At 35.2% G+C, this 17,890-nt stretch overlaps 1 protein-coding gene across 1 annotated transcript; it reads left to right on the top strand.

Annotated features, from left to right (window-relative positions):
* The first annotated feature begins 4,259 nt into the window (after positions 1-4,259).
* LOC109977241 (signal transducer and activator of transcription 1-like) lies at positions 4,260-17,347 on the top strand. Its single transcript, XM_065951679.1, has 11 exons — positions 4,260-4,640; positions 5,654-7,433; positions 8,502-8,632; positions 8,728-8,872; positions 13,642-13,740; positions 14,076-14,211; positions 14,293-14,348; positions 14,573-14,664; positions 15,777-15,818; positions 16,109-16,293; positions 17,070-17,347. The coding sequence occupies exons 4-10, from the start codon at positions 8,741-8,743 to the stop codon at positions 16,203-16,205; spliced, it is 654 nt and encodes a 217-aa protein (XP_065807751.1). The 5' UTR covers positions 4,260-4,640; positions 5,654-7,433; positions 8,502-8,632; positions 8,728-8,740; the 3' UTR covers positions 16,206-16,293; positions 17,070-17,347.
* Positions 17,348-17,890: the final 543 nt, after the last annotated feature.

Here is a 17,890-nt window from a genome sequence, read left to right as displayed (position 1 = left end):
GTCTTTGTTGGTCTAAACTAAATGTAAACTTTGTCTTTGTTGGTCTAAACTAAATGTAAACTTTGTCTTTGTTGGTCTAAACTAAATGTAAACTTTGTTGGTCTAAACTAAATGTAAACTTTGTGTTTGAATTGCAGGAGCTGCACCTGAAGGGAGCAAAGAGATGATCTCCTCTTTTAATTTCTTCACCAGATTGAAGGAGTGAAAACTACAAGACACAAGAAGTTTAGTCATTACCAAAGTTCTGTATAAATTCAAACAATAAACTAATACAAGTTGTTGCTAATGCTAAGCTACATGCTAATGCTAAACCTTAACTTCAGTACAGGAACTTACATTTCTGTTGCTGCGTGCTGTGTGCAGATTAGAGAAAGAACCCTGAACTTCCTGTTTCCTTTATAACTTCCTGTTCCCTGAATGATCCAGAGAGAGGAGAGGTGTTCTTGGTGTTCACATATCATGTAAACAGTTCTCTAGTGACTTCACTGATGCTCCATGTTTTACTTGAGCTCCTTTTAACTTTGAACCATATTATCCTGATATATGATTGACCATGTGTATATATAATAAATCAAATCTTATGTCATGGTGGGAACAATGAACCATTAATGAATTTAGGTTAGTACACTATATTTAGTTCATTAAGTCATCCAACACTTTTAAATAAAGGCTCTGACATGTTCACAAAACTTCAGACACTTGATTTTGTTTTTCATAAACCTGTAACTTGTGTTACTCATGAAGCATCAGGGGGAACTAGTGGTGCCAGTTACCAGTGCTGTGGAAGCTGGACTTAAACCAGCGTGCATGTATTCCTGATGCAAGGATGATTCCACTTGGCCACTGGTCCCTTCCCACTTTGAGACGTGTTCCGGGCGTATTTATCATCGTCATTTCAGATTTTCACTTAAAAATTTGCCTGATAAGATCCAAATCCTCCATCACCAGACACAGTGGGATTTGAACCTAGGCTCACCACCTACAGAGTTTGGGAACTGCAATCTTATCCACTACACTACCAATTCCTTCACACTATGAGATGTGTTCCGGGCGTATTTATCTTCATCATTTCAGATGTTAGACTTTAAAATTCACTGAGTCCTGGTAAGATTTGAACCCACAACCTCCAGACTCCAAGTCCTCCTTCTATCTCTTGAGCCACAGAGACAGATACACAACTATGTTTCGCAGATCTCTTGAGTCTTTCCATTGGATCAACACCTTTAAGATAATGGTTTGTGTAACACTGTCTTTGAGTGTTTCCTGTGGATCCATACTGGCAGGTGCTTCACTGTGTTTCTCCTCTTGAGTTTTTCATTTTGGACCGACACCTTTAAAATTCACTGAGTCCTGATAAGATTTGAACCCACGACCTGCAGACTCCAAGTCCTCCATCTATCTCCTGAGCCACAGAGACAGATGCAGACAGATGTTTCCTGCTGGATCTGTGTGTTGTTTTGTTCAAGTCTAAGATTTGTTTTTTAATCTACGTTAAATAAATGATTTATATTTCTATATATTTTGTCCAGACAAGAATAAACAGCAGCTTTCAGCAGCAGCTCACGACTTGCTTATGCAGCGGTCTTGGGCGTAACATCTCGTGTTACAACGATAAACATAGTAGTGTCTGTCATGGCGCTGTGACGCCCTCTGTCTGCATTTGTTTGGCTTCCTGGCTTGGCAGACTGCAGGCGGAGTCAGGAAGGCCATTAGTCCACCTGGGTACACCTGAGTCCACCAGGACTCTGCTTATAAGTGGCTTCCAGTCTAACTTGTCTCCCCTCTCTTTCTCCCAGGCCTCCATCAACTGGTTTGATTTTGTTCCCACTTTACAACACTACACTCATCCATACATTGCATTCATGACTGATTTACATAATTATGATTATTTGATAATAAATTTACTTCCTTTTAAATCTTGTTTTCCTTTGTCACGTCCTGCAACAACTCTAAAATGAAGGATGACCTCATGTTTACTTAACCATCTTTTGCACTATTATCCTATTTAGCCTTGTACATATTAGTCTTTGCTTGTAAGTTTATTGTTGATATTTAATATTATACCTTTGTACAAAGAGAGCACAGTTTACTAAAGTAAAATTCCATGAGTGTTGGGATGCACCTGGCTAGTAAAGCTGATTCTGAAGGATTTCTGTGGCTTTGATAATTGTTGGAAATAAACTCCTCAAAAAGTTTGGAAACATTATTTTGTCAATTATTTGGCCTCTTTAATAATACTAATTGGTGTTGTATTTTATATCGTTGGAAAGCCTGATCAGTCACCTTTACAACGAGGTATAACTTGTAAGCATCGTGCATTCATGGAATGTGCAACACAGCTAAACGTGTGAGTAGCACTCTTAAGAAATGTGCCAAAATGGACACAGCAGTAGTTTTATTACAATAAAATATTGAACAGACATGATGACCTCTGTGTTTTGTACACGTTACGTCAGCACAATACAATAAGGTGTGACAGGTGAGGGGGTTACATCCAGCCAGTCCCCTTCCCCCCACTATCCTCCAGCCCCCATTGGGCAGGAGCTCAAAGCTTTCTTAATGTTGTTTTATTATGTTCCAGGTTTTAGGTGGAGTTATGAGTTTTGTATGTTGAGCAGATTTAAGGAGTTATGACCTCCTTTAGACATGGACACACAGCGCTGGTATTACTTCCTGATCTAGGTAGCATCAGTGTCTTGTTAAAAGTTAAACTCTCTTTAACCCGTCAAAGGAGAAGTGATTCAAATCATTTTCAGGGAAAATAGTTAACTGTAACATTCAGGACACTGATGCTACCTTCAGGATTACGTTAGATCAGGAAGTAATACCAGCACTGGATGTCCATGTCTAAAGGAGGTCATAACTCCTTAAATCAGCTTTAACATAACATAACATAACATAATGCTATGTAGCTGTTGACTAACGATACCTAAATAGATTAAAAAATAATAGTGTAGTTTTACATTAAACACCTGAAAATACCTGAGTCTAAACATCTATACCACCTAAAACCTGGAACATAATAAAACAACATTAAGAAAGCTTTGAGTCTCCTACCTGAGCAGGAAGACGGCCACCGACGGGGGATCCTCCTGGAAGACGTCGACGGAGTTCCTGTTGGAGAAGAAAAACACATTTTAGTTCATCAAGTTAATAAAACTCAAAATGTTTGATTATACAACATTGTGATGACTGGAATAAACCTGAGTTTCATCATTCACTGTAAATTATCTGTGTTTAATTTCACTTTAAGGCTTTTGGATGAGACTGAAGCAAACTTAAATTCAAAGTTTAAATGTAGAATATAATATAGAAACATTAAGTATAAGGTCTTAAGAAACATCTTAACAGATCTATCTTATATTATAAGTTCTATAAGTTTGTTTAACTTTAACCTGATCAAGCTTTGGGGGGAAAGAAAATGCTCTATACATTTATATATATAATATATATTCAGAGTTGTAATTGATCTGTGATATTATCAATAAACTTAATATAATGGAGCACATAAGGTAGGTGAAGAAGAGTTATGAGCATATGAAAGTTCATAAAATCAAGGCAAGGAAGAAGAATTTTTAAACAACCTTTTTAACTTGTAAATGTTTCAAAATATTTGAATCCTAATCAAATAAGCAGATTTAATCAAATTGATCATTTCAATTAAATCAATAAAAAGGTTTTGTGGTATTTTCATTAAGAAAAACTAAAAACTAATTTAATTAACTAAAAGGTAAAAGATTCAGCTTTAATATAAATAATTTACCATACAATGATGTAATCTTAAATATCAAATTACTTTATTGACTTACAAAATTAACTGTCACAAGAACAAAAACTCTAATTAAAGTTAAAGGTTTAAAATAAATGCATTATATCGTTTATAAATCACTTTATATAGAGAGGGCGCCCTCTGGTGGTTAGTTGTTGGTTACTGCACTTAAATAATAAATGAATCAGACTGCTGTTTCTTTGAGTAAATTAAACACAGAAGGCTGGATGAAGAGCTTTTACTTTTTAAATGAAATAAATGAAGTTTATTCATATTACTTTATCAAGATGAACATTTAATCTCTGAGCTCTGTGAACAGTAATGTTTAGAAAATCATTTTACCTCGGAGCTACAGCACAGAGCGAGGAAACACCTGCACACACCTGTACAAAGAAACAAGAAGAAAACCCTGAATGTTGAGTTCAAACAACAACTTTCTCTTCACTTTTGTTTGAATCTCTCAGACACACGATGTTGTTGTGGTTCAGTTAGCATTAGCATTAGCATACAAACACGTTTTCTCTTCTTCGTCTTCAATTCTTCTTTTCGCAGCATTTTCATCCAAACTCGGACAGCCGTCATCCGCTCGAGTGGTCCGGGGTCGATATTAAGACCCTTGGGGGGTGAATTTTTTTATAACTCATCGGATTTTATTCTATTAAGGAAAACGACTATGCCCATATTTGGTTGTGTCAGATTTGATTGACAGCTCTGCGCGGTCAGCAGGTCAGGAGGCTAACAGCTTGATCCGTCTGATTTCTCCTCTTTCTTACTTCGTTTGGAGAGTTTGTTTAACACATATCTGACAACATACATGGCTTGCTGTGCGGTTAACAGACCATCCAACAAGTTGATGCTTCAGTTTTTTTCGGTAAGTGATATAGTAGTGTTATATTTACTGCTTACTCGTGTTTATATTTACGGACCTAGCTTGTTTAGCGTTAGCTTGTAAACCAGTCGGCTAACTGTGTAGCTCATTATTTACATTATTTACGGTCAATGGTTTAGAAATGTTTGTTGTTAAGATGTTGTTGTTGAAAATAGTGAGTTTGTGTGATGTTAGAAGCTAAAGGTTCAGCTCGGTGGTTATCTGACGTTATGATGAATGTTATACTCCACGTAAATGTCGACATTAAAAAAACAAACTTTGTGTAGTAATCATCCGTCAGTAACATAAACTGAACTGAACCTAATGTGCTGTGTAGGTTATAGAGGATGACATTAAAGTTACATGGTTGATGTAGTGTCTTAAGATTTGAGCAAACTGTTAACAAATAAAAAAAAAACTCACTTTGTAAGAGCATCTGTAACCATTAAGAACTATATTAATAACCATATTAATTTTCACTGAACTCATACACAGAATATAGCTGTAGAAATATAAAATATAAATAACATATGGAATGAAAATAAGATATAAAGCACATAGATATAAAGTATAAGAAATAGTTTGAAGAATACAGCCATGTACTGAGCTCATGTTAATAATAAATGAGTTACTGTATGTTCTGTACTGAAGCACAGAGAGTTGGGACCTGTTAATGATTTAAATAATTCAGGTTATATTTGTTTCATGTTAAGATGAAGTACTATCCACAATAAACTGCTTAATTTTTCCTCACACAAAATCTGAGACAATTTGATGTGGAATATCATTGTGTGAGTGAGTGAGAGAGCTGAAAACAGCATGATTACAATAATGTTTATCTTAACTTTGAATAGATGTTGATTACCTGAATACTGTACCTTTTGTTGTCTGGGTAGTACACTGTTGAATTTATAAATGTGCTCTTACACACAGATGAATACAGAAAAATAGATGAGAACAAACAAAATGATTTAATGAATAACTGATATTTTCTCTCTTTCTTTTCCATCCTGAAGACCCCTCACTAAAAGTCCATGTTCTCCTGGATCCATGTCACATGCTCAAGCTTCTTCAGAATGACTTTTCAACAGTTGAAGTTCTGCTGAGAGAAGATGGCCAGCAGATAAGACAGCAGTACATGAAGGAGCTCCACAGGCTTCAGGAGGAGGAGGAGGGTTTGCACCTTGGAAGACTGTATTCATGCTGTTCAAATTAAACTAGATCTCCTCCAAACAACTTGCAATCAAACTATTTTCTTCCCATTTTAAAACCCTTTGTCCAGTTTAGATGGGAGAAGTTGATATTATGTGATATTGATCAGGGAAGACTACATTTCTAAATCATTTTTAACTGTTTTTATTCACAAGTTATTGATCTTATTTACTCTCCATGTATCTTGATTTAAGAATGGGGCTGTGTTTAAGGTCATCATTTTGCAATGACTCTGTTCCATCCCATTTTAAGAAATGAACTACATTAGTATTTATCAAAAGAATAAGAAGTTGTGTAAAAGTAGACTTCCTTCCCTAAGCTATTGAGTTGAGCATTAATCTGAAATGTATACTCATAAGTAGACATAAAGGAGTGCATTTATATAGAAATATGTATTTAATCTGAAAAACAACATTAAAAAAAGTCTGTTTTTACAGCAGAGATGAACATGTTTACAGCTTGGTACAAAACAAACAAATAGGTGTGATTAGCTCATGTCTCGATGGACACACACTGTACGGGGGGGGGGGGGGTGAATGTTTTGATGAAGGATAAGAGTTATTCACAATAAGGCGTGTAGCTGACCAGCTTGACAGGCGGGTGCGGTGTAACGGTTTGTCAAAAGGCTTAAAACCCGTCTCAGCTCCAGCTCTCAGCCTGTGGGTGACATCACTCAGGCCATCCGGGGGAGACCTCCCTCACAGCGAGCTGTTGAAGAGAAGCAACTGAAGTCCACCCCAGAAGAACCAACAAATACAGATGTTGTTGAAGCTCAGGTTTCTTCCTCTGTCTCTGCAGCTCTCTGGGCACCTCGATGGACCAGTCACCTATAATCCACACTGTCTATAGGAGAAATACAAAGGTGTTCAATTAATGCCTCAGACAAGACAAAATGTACAGTTAACTACATGTGACAGCTCAGGCTGTTTTTTTGTTATGAGCCACATCTGCAGGAATAATATTGAACAAGGTAGCTGTAACTCATAATAATAGATGCCAGTCTTAAACACTATTTTTTCTAATACTTAAAGTTTTTGGTGTGAAGCTGACACTGTCCACAGACTCCATGACTTCACAGGGTTCAATAGAAAACAAATGTCTTATAATAAATACTAAATCATTATTTTTCAGTTGTCATGTTCACCTCATCGCTGTTGACATCAGTAAATATAAAACACAGACATTCTTCTTTTTGTCAGAACAGTAACATGAACTGTATGCTTTGTAATATTGATTTCTTCTGGATGTCTCATATTTACAGTCTATGGATAAAACTTTGTTAATGTATTTCTCTGCTAACACTGACAAAGTCTAACTGCTCTGACAAATAACTAATAACCATAATTGTATATTTAAAAAAGTGTAGTTTTAAGACTTTAATTAAATATTTGTGTTGAATATAATTAGTTTTAACTGTTGTATAAAAGTTAAATGTTAACTTACTGTTTGGAGAGTTTTCTCAGGATGAGCAGGAATAGTTGATGATAGCAGCCTAGCTGTTAGCGATGCTGTGAAGTGGACTGCTGACGTCGAGCTGAATGGGCGGAGCTAAGTCCCGCCGGTCCCGCCTTACTGCTGTAAAATGTAAGTTTTTCATAGTGTTTAATAATTACCGCCCACCCATTGGAAGTCCAAAAATGAGTTATTACCTGCACACCTGTATCTAATGTCCTAATTATGACAGCAGGAGAATCACATGTAGACCGCACTCACCAATACAAATTATCCAATACAAATTACACACACACCATGACCATGCACCAGCCATACTTTGGTACACACAAAGACAAATGAACAACCAGTTTTATGCACTAGTTGAAGTTAAGCCATATTATTCTCTGCAGGTTCTCAAATATAAGGGTCAGTTAACATCTGTCTTTTGCATCATGTTTTTTTAAGTCATAATTCTTTCCACTTTTGCAGAGAACAACATTAATTTCACATTTTTAAAATCTAAAATACAAGAATCTTCTGGTGACAGTGAATGCATCTTCCCCCCTTGTTTGTTTTTACATTTCTTTTTATGTGATTTTACCACATCCTCCCGGATAAAACCTCCACTTTAGTTTTCTCTGAGCAGCACAGAGTCAAGAAGGAGGAGGGACTGTTCCAGCTGGGTTGTTGAACTTAGAGAAAAAGGAATCCAGCCTTTCACTGAGTTGAGTTGCTCGTTCTAATAAGATGTCTTTAACCTCAAGAGTTCATTCAACCTGACTCCTTTCCTTTCATTTTCAACCTGAAGGACGGGAAACAGATATGATTATCAAATTGTTGCATTATTTCTTTATTTTAAGATCACAAAGTGATAAGCTAAAACTTAATGTATTGCTTTGGGAAGGCTGCAAGGTTGCAGAGACAAATAAGGACTGGATTTTCAAAGAAAAATAAAGAAGGAAAACTTAATGCAACATCAGTTCTTTAATATTTATCATGTTGAGAAATATCTTGAATCGCAACAATAACATTACTACATAATCATAATTTCAGACATTGCGTAAACCTTAAATAGTTTCTTTATTTTAGAATTCACACAGATTTTTATTTTTCCTCTGAGTTCTACTTTTTATTCAACCTTTTAAAAAAAGTAATGTACCTAAACGAACCTCTAAGTCCGAGCTCTTAACACTGAATGAATCTGCTTTTGTTCACCAGAAGATGGCGCAGTGGAACCAGCTTCAGATGCTGGACTGCAAGTACCTGGAGCAGGTGGAGCAGCTTTACGATGACTCGTTCCCCATGGACATCAGGCAATACCTGAGCAAGTAGATCGACAGCATCGACTGGTGAGAGGGTTTTTTTTGTAAAGTAGAACAAAAGTTTTTACTTTTCAAGAATAGAGATCAGAGCCTCATTTGTCTTGTGCTCCGTGCCTCCTCAGGGACACAGTGGCGATGCAGGATTCCTTAGCCACAGTTCAGTTCCACGACCTCCTGGCTCAGCTCGACGACCAACACAGCCGCTTCGCCCTGGAAAACAACTTCCTGCTACAACACAACATCCGCGAGATTAAGAGGAACCTACAGGTGAGAACATTTATAATGCCCCCTGTCATGTAATGATCACATTTTGACAGAACTTATCCATCTTATCCAATAAAATCCATCATTTTATTTTTGATTTAATGTCTGTTTTAAATGATTTCTGTAATTACTCGATGTCATTGTAAATGAGGGTTGCCCCTCAATGATCTTTCGAGTATAAAGATAAAGATAAAGATAAACTTTATTGATCCCCGTGGGGGAAATTTGTGCATTACAGCAGCTCCAGAAAACAGGGGATGGGAATATACTTGTAAAAAATACAGTAATGTAAAAAAATACAATAATGTAAAATTACACAGTAAAATAAAGGCTCAACAATAACAATAACATTCAACCTTTATGAATATCAGTGAGTAAAATATTCAAAGCACATTAGTAAATGTTAACTGGATGCCGACCCTCCTGTCGGATTACCTGAGCTATGAGCTCTGGAGTCGCCACATTAACGATGTCAAACGGACCGAACCTGGAGCGCCAGATGGGCCCGAACAATCTCTTCTGTACATCCTAGAAACACCAAGTCAGTGTGTAGAATGAAAAGTGTAAATTTAAGAAGAAGTAATAACATCTCTACAATGTGTAAATGAATGAATTTACCAGAAACATGTGCAGGGAAGAGAAATACTTTTATACTTTTAAAAACACAGTTATTCTACCTGCCAAGTCTCCTGATATAAAACATATCAGGAAAAATCATTTAGAATTTTTTTAACCCTTAAACTAATTGAATCAATATTGCACTACATTAAAATCTATACTATTTCTAGTATAGCAGAGTGTGTCTGCTTCATCTATCAATGTGACACACTTTAGATTAGACGACAGACTTTCATACATAAATCCCCTGCAGTGAGCTTCTGGTACTGGACAAAATCCTGTTATAGATACGTGTGTGTGTGTGTGTGTGTGTGTCTGCGTGTGCGTGTGTGCGCGTGTGTGTGTGTGTGTCGGTAGTAAAAGAAAGAAAATAAAAAATATTTTGATTATAATTTAAAGTGTTTAAAGCTTTTAGTGTAAATCTTCCAGATTCTCCATCTCTACACTGCTTGTTGTGTCTATACTGCCCCCAATGGACAAAATGTGGAACTACATTTGTGTTTTAAAAAACATTTTATTTTTTCCCACTCTTGAGAGCGTAGTTAGCTCATATATGTCTTGAAAAATGAAGCATTAGCTATTCTGTCGACAATCGAAGGTATTTATTTAATTTAAACTAAAATGGTCTTAGTTTTAGACTACAAATCGTTGGTACACTGTCCCCATCGACCCCGAACGGAAGTGGGGAAATATTGGATGTTAAATGAAACAGCATAGTTTGGCTGCCATCTAGTGGACCAAACAATGATGTAAGACTCTAATTAAAAGGCATAGGTTGAAAATAAATGTATTTTATCGTTTATAAATCACTTTATATGGAGAGAGCGTCCTCTGGTGGTTAGTTATAAAAATTAAAATAAATGTATTTTATCGTTTATAAATCACTTTATATGGAGAGGGCGTCCTCTGGTGGTTAGTTCTAAAAATTAAAATAAATGCATTTTATCGTTTATAAATCACTTTATATGGAGAGGGCGCCCTCTGGTGGTTAGTTATAAAAATTAAAATAAATGCATTTTATCGTTTATAAATCACTTTATATGGAGAGGGCGCCCTCTGGTGGTTAATTATAAAAATTAAAATAAATGCATTTTATCGTTTATAAATCACTTTATATGGAGAGAGCGTCCTCTGGTGGTTAGTTCTAAAAATTAAAATAAATGTATTTTATCGTTTATAAATCACTTTATATGGAGAGAGCGTCCTCTGGTGGTTAGTTATAAAAATTAAAATAAATGTATTTTATCGTTTATAAATCACTTTATATGGAGAGGGCGTCCTCTGGTGGTTAGTTCTAAAAATTAAAATAAATGCATTTTATCGTTTATAAATCACTTTATATGGAGAGGGCGCCCTCTGGTGGTTAGTTATAAAAATTAAAATAAATGCATTTTATCGTTTATAAATCACTTTATATGGAGAGGGCGCCCTCTGGTGGTTAATTATAAAAATTAAAATAAATGCATTTTATCGTTTATAAATCACTTTATATGGAGAGAGCGTCCTCTGGTGGTTAGTTCTAAAAATTAAAATAAATGTATTTTATCGTTTATAAATCACTTTATATGGAGAGAGCGTCCTCTGGTGGTTAGTTCTAAAAATTAAAATAAATGCATTTTATCGTTTATAAATCACTTTATATGGAGAGGGCGCCCTCTGGTGGTTAGTTATAAGAATTAAAATAAATGTATTTTATCGTTTATAAATCACTTTGTATAGAGAGGGCGCCCTCTGGTGGTTAGTTGTTGGTTACTGCACTTAAATAATAAATGAATCAGACTGCTGTTTCTTTGAGTAAATTAAACACAGAAGGCTGGATGAAGAGCTTTTACTTTTAAATAAAATAAATGAATTTTATTCATATAATTTGAGGAAGATGAACATTTAATCTCTGAGCTCTGTGAACAGTAATGTTTAGAAAATCATTTTACCTCGGAGCTGCAGCACAGAGCGAGGAAACACCTGCACACACCTGTACAAACAAACAAGAAGAAAATACAGAATTTTGCTATACAGAAGTAACTGCACTATTTATATTTTTCCACACATTTATGTGTTGGAAAAAAAGGTTAAAAAGAGGATACATTTCTGTTATAGTTACTGTTGGATGTAATTACAACCCATCGCCAGCAGAGGGCAGCAGTGCAATATGAATGCATGATGCAGCGGTTAATTAGACCTGACCTGTTCACCTCCAGGTGAGCTATGTTGTAATATTTACAGTCTGTGGTTGTAAAGTGTAGAAGTTACATTAAAGCCACAAAGAGTTAAAACCTTCAATATCATGTAGATCATTTGAAGCACAACAAAGCATTTAATTATTATAAAATATATACTTTAAAACACTTTGCTGCTGTTATTTTTAATCATGGGGAACTTCATCACATAAATAAATGGAGCAGACAGCTACAGTAGTATTACCTGTTTTTTTATTTTGAGTTTGTTTATGATTATTTCCTGATGTTTGCTGCTGTTATTGTTGTTGTAGGCCATGTCCCTGCCTGTTGTTGTCATCTCTAACGTCTGTCACCTCCATCCTCTGGTACAACATGCTGACCTCCGTGCCCAGGGTACACAACCAGGACTCTCAACACAGAAAATGTTTGTGATAATACAACATCATGATGATTGGAATAAACCTGGGTTTTATCATTCACTGTAAATGATCTGTGTTTAACTTCACTTTAAGGGTTTTGGATGAGACTGAAGCAAACTTAAATTCAAAGTTTAAATGTAGAATATAATATAGAAACATTGAGTATAAGGTCTTAAGAAACATCTAAACAGATTTATCTTATATTATAAGTCTTACAATAATTCTACAAGTTTGTTTACCTTTAACTTGTGCGAGCTTTATACATATATATGATATATATTCAGAGTTGTAATTGATCTGTGATATTATCAATGAACTGAATATAATCGAGAACATAAGGTAGGTGAAGAAGAGTTATGAGCATATGAAAGTTAATAAAATCAAGGCAAGGAAAATTTTAACTTGTAAATGTTTCCTTTTAATTTATGTTTAATCTAAATTAACTCAATGAGCTGTAAGATGTACTCACATCAAATATTTTAATCATAATCAAAAAAGCAGTTTTAATCAAATTGATCATTTCAATTAAATCAATAAAAAGGTTTGTGGTATTTTCATTAAGAAAACCAAACGACAATAAATTCATCAAATTGATCAAAAAGTAAGTTTGAAAAGTAAAATTAAACCTAAGAAGAAAAGGTTTAAGGTAAAAATGCAGCTTTGATATAAATAATTTACCAAACAATGATGTAAGACTCTAATTAAAGTTATAGGTTGAAAATAAATGTATTTTATCGTTTATAAATCACTTTATATAGAGAGGGCGCCCTCTGGTGGTTAGTTGTTGGTTACTGCACTTAAATAATAAATGAATCAGACTGCTGTTTCTTTGAGTAAATTAAACACAGAAGGCTGGATGAAGAGCTTTTACTTTTAAATTAAATAAATGAAGTCTATTCATATTACTTGAGGAAGATGAACATTTAATCTCTGAGCTCTGTGAACAGTAATGTTTAGAAAATCATTTTACCTCTGAGCTGCAGCACAGAGCGAGGAAACACCTGCACACACCTGTACAAACAAACACAAGAAGAAAATACAGAATTTTGCTTTACAGAAGTAACTGCAATTTTTATATTTTTCCACACATTTATGTGTTGGAAAAAATGGTTAAAAAGAGGATACATTTCTGTTATAGTGACTGTTGGATGTAATTACAATCCATCGCCAGCAGAGGGCAGCAGTGTAATATGAATGCATGATGCAGCGGTTAATTAGACCTGACCTGTTAACCTCCAGGTGAGTTATATTGTAATATTTACAGTCCGTGGTTGTAAAGTGTAGAAGTTACATTACAGCCACAAAGAGTTAAAACCTTCAACATCATGTAGATCATTTGAAGCACAACAAAGCATTTAATTATTATGAAATATATACTTTAAAACACGCAGTGCTACTAAGCTGTGGAACGGAAGTGGGGAAAGATTGGCTGTTAAATGAAACAGCAGAGTTTGGCTGCCATCTAGTGGACATGGTTAGTAACTACAGTCAAACTATAGAGTTTATGAGTTTGTTTATGATTATTTCCTGATGTTTGTTGCTGTTTTTGTTGTTGTAGGCCATGTCCCTGCCTGTTGTTGTCATCTCTAACGTCTGTCAGCTGCCCAGCGGCTGGGCCTCCATCCTCTGGTACAACATGCTGACCTCCGAGCCCAGGGTACACAACCAGGACTCTCATTGATGATTACAGATGTTTACTTATCACAAATATCAAACATACAATTAGGTGATATCTTCATGATTTAAACAAGTTTCACAGCTGCCACCTTAAATTCATAAACAGACCATTAATACAATCTAAATGTTGACGCGTGTATAGCTGTTTTATGGTTTGCATTTTGAGTATATTTTGATGCCTGTGCTTTTTATATGAAGTAAGGTTTTGAATAAAGGTCTTCTATTCGTAACAGAGTATCTTTAACTGTAGTTTTAAACCAGATGGTTTGACTTTTTGTGTTTCCATCTCTTCTTCTTTCCTCTCCTCTCCCTCAGAATCTGAAGTTCTTCCTCAGCGCTCCGCAGGCCAAGTGGTCTCAGCTGTCCGAGCTCCTCAGCTGGCAGTTCTCCTCCGTCACCAAGCGAGGCCTGAACCAGGAGCAGCTCAACATGCTGGCTGACAAACTGCTCGGTAGAAATACTTTTCTTTAACAGATAAACACCTGCAGGACTTTCAAACAGGCCTTTAACTTTTATTTATTTTTATCTTCAGGAGCCAAAGCCAAGAGGAACCCAGAGGGACAAATCACCTGGACCAAGTTGTGCAAGGTGAGCCCCATTCAGCCTGAGATTTAAGATTGTCAACATCTGTGATACTTTTTAATACCACAAGTTAAAAATGAATAAAATCTGTATTCAAATCTGTAATTTAACCAAAAGCTGCAAAAAGAGAAACATGTACAGGTTAGCAGATACTAATGAAGTCTTTTTGGTGCATCATAAAGTTAAAACTACATCTTCTCTTTGAACTAAATGTATTTGTCTGTGAGCAGAGTGCGAACGAGAAAGTGTATTCCTTCTGGTTGTGGATCGAAGGAATCCTTGATGTGATTAAAAGACACCTGCTTTCCCTTTGGAATGACGGGTGAGTGCTGCCGTCTTTCTTCAGTGTCAAGACACTTTTCTGAGGTGTCAGGAGTTTTTCAGGAGTTTTCTGCAAGTGTGAAACCCCTTTAGTCTGTCTTCTAAAGGGGTCTGTCTAAGACAGACTAAGACAGAATAACCTGTCCTCTGATTGTAAGCAACACTCTCTTTTCTCTTTTTTTCTTCTGAAGAAAGCAAATCAATTCTTTTCTTCTTTCTGAGTGCAGACTTGGAGTGAGACCAAAACTGTCAACTGAGAAGTTTCTTCATTTCATCCAAGTCTTCTTTCTGTACTCTCTTTCAGTGTCTTTGTTTCGTCAGTGGTTGAACTCTGATGATCATTTTATCTGCTCTTAGAGGTGTGGTAAAAAGCCTCACTACTTTTAAGTTAGATACAGGTCAGTGCAGTAACCAGTCACCTTCTAGACACATTTGAGTGATTACATTCACTCTACTTGGAAGTCAAAGAATTTAGATTTTTGCCCGATTTTACGAGGCAGAAAAGGCTTAAAAAGACGTGGATTCAAAACAAAAACCCTTATCTGCCAGCTGTGTTTTATTTAGTTCTAGTAGTTTACAGCTTTCATTGTCTGTTTTCTTTGATTTTGAGGAAACTTGTTTATTGTAGTCTTTAATTATCTACCACTAATAAGAAAATAAGAAAAATATATTGCCTAATATGTCATGGGAACACAATCTGCTTTCTTCCTCAGTAGTGAAACGCTCCAACGTACACAAGAATATGCAATCAATGAAGTTACACTTCAGATTCTTTGAGAGACTAACATGCATGTGTGATTAACAGACAATGGATTTTAATTAACATAAGCAGTAAACAGTTGCTTTTTATAATTAAGAAAATATTTTATCTGTGATTAAGTCAAGTCACATTTATTTATAAAGAAATAAAACAAAGAAAGCAGTTTGAATTTGTATCTAGAACAAGAAAGGTGAAAAAAAAAAACTTCCAAATGCAGTAATTCACAGAGTGACCACAGGAGGGCGCAGTTTCACCTTTAAACTCCATCTTTACACATTAGTATCTCAAACTAACTTCGGAGCTTCAGTACAAAGTTTTCACTCATCCCGTGTCTTCATTTATCTGCTTCTTAGACACTTTGGAGAACGACAGGGAGAGGAAGAGAGAAACTGGAGGTAAACATCATTCAGCAGTGAATTTATCTGTGAGTAACAATTCAGTCAGTGTCCTAAAGACCGGAAAACAGGTTAGCTTCGTCCCCTGCTAACGAATGCAGTTACCGGTAGTTACCATGGTGACCCGAGTTTGACTTTCTCATGTTGGTTACCAAGAGTTCAAAGTTTAAAAAAAACATAAAAACAAGTAAATTACATTAATAAATATTTTTTATCAATAAAACATTTGATTTTTGACTTAGTCTTGTTTATGTGTCCTCTTATTTATAACTTTTTCGTTTCTTCCATAGAAACTTTCTGCGACACTTCCGGTTGAAGCTTCCGGTAATCACGCCCAGGTGTGTTCAGGTGTTCTCAGGTGTGTATATCATTGTTTCGACCAGGTAAGCGGTGCGGACCGCGGGCAGCCTGGCTGTGGATCAAAGCGGTGGAAGAAGAAGGAGCCGGGGAAGGAGAGATGAAGTCTAGATACTCAGTGAGTCTTTAAAAGTTCAGTTTTGTGTGAAAAGCCACAAAATAGAAACACGTGGGGCTGTATGCTAATGCTAACACGTGGGCTAATGCTCATGCTAAATGTTTGTTAAGAGGAAACATCGTCAAAGTAAGATGATGATAACATTTATCAACATTATGAAGGTCACTTTTGAACTTGTTTTCTCCTGTTAAACTAATTGTTTAAACACCGGGTAAAAGTAAACTTTAAAAACAAAACTTATAATTTAAACTAATATCAGATTGAAGAGTTTAAATAAAACAATAACCTCAATTTAAGTTTATTGACTAATATGTAAATTAGTTAATCCGAGGTAAAATGATTTTCTAAACATTACTGTTCAGAGATTAAATGTTCATCTTGATAAAGTAATATGAATAAACTTCTTTATTTAATTTAAAAGTAAAAGCTTTTAATCCAGTTTTCTGTGTTTAATTAAAACTCAAAGAAACAACAGTCTGATTAATTTATTTTAAACCTTTAACTTTAATTAGAGTCTTTGTTCTTGTGACAGTTAATGTATGGTAAAGATGTTTCTTAAGACCTTATACTTAATGTTTCTATATTATATTCTACATTTAAACTTTTATTTAAGTTTGCTTCGTTCTCATCCAAAAGCCTTAAAGTGAAGTTAAACACAGATAATTTACAGTGAATGATGAAACTCAGGTTTATTCCAGTCATCAATGTTTTATAATTACAAACATTTTGAGTTTTATTAAGTTGATGAACTAAAATGTGTTTTTCTTCTCCAACAGGAACTCTGTCGACGTCTTCCTGCTCAGGTAGGAGACTCAAAGCTTTCTCAATGTTGTTTTATTGTGTTCCAGGTTTTAGGTCTTGTAGATGTTTAGACTCAGTTATTTTAATCATTTCATCCTTTTTGGAGTGGAGGAACATCAGGTGTTTAATGAAATACTACATTTTCATAATCTTTATTTCATTAATCACCTGATGTTCCTCCACTATAACAAGGATGAAATGATTAAAATAACTGAGTCTAAACATTTATGACCTAAACCTGGAACACAAAACAACATTAAGAAAGCTTTGAGCTCCTACCCAATGGGGACGCCTCATTGTATTGTGCTTATGTAACATGTACAAAAAACAGAGGTCATGGCTGTTCAATATTTTATTGTAATAAAACTACTGCTTCATCACTCTGCATCAGTGACTTCTGTAATTATGTTCTGGTTATCTGCCAGGTGTGGTTTATTTATAGTAGCTTACAGGTTTCATTGTTCTGAGGAAACTTGTCTGTAGTTATCTACCCAGTAAGCATGTTTCCTAATGGAAATTTATCAATATTATAAAAAAATATCCCAACTTCAAATGAAGACAAAGAAGGAAACAACTACAACAAAACATCCATTAGGAATTAAAGATGCTGACAACACAAACATGAAACAAATTAAGACTTTAAAATGTATTATCAAAGTGTGTTAAAAGAAAACTGCAAATGAAAATTAAAGCAAACAGACTTTAAACTAAATCTATAGCTGAAAGATAAAAACAAACTATGACTGAAAGAAAACTAGAACAGCTAACAAGTAAACTTTATTCTTAAAAAAAATCC

This window comes from Labrus bergylta, chromosome 24 (genome assembly GCF_963930695.1).
Source record: "Labrus bergylta chromosome 24, fLabBer1.1, whole genome shotgun sequence".
Classification (NCBI taxonomy): domain Eukaryota; kingdom Metazoa; phylum Chordata; class Actinopteri; order Labriformes; family Labridae; genus Labrus; species Labrus bergylta.
This window is presented reverse-complemented; position numbering and strand designations above follow the sequence as displayed.

What these genes read in the sequence shown, in the direction of transcription:
- LOC109977241 (XM_065951679.1), top strand. Translation starts at nt 8,741, where the DNA reads ATGCAGGATTCCTTAGCCACAGTTCAGTTCCACGACCTCCTGGCTCAG. An exon ending in GCTGGCTGACAAACTGCTCG is followed by an intron (nt 14,212 to 14,292) that starts GTAGAAATACTT and finishes TTTTATCTTCAG; the next exon opens with GAGCCAAAGCCAAGAGGAAC. An exon ending in CCTGGACCAAGTTGTGCAAG is followed by an intron (nt 14,349 to 14,572) that starts GTGAGCCCCATT and finishes GTCTGTGAGCAG; the next exon opens with AGTGCGAACGAGAAAGTGTA.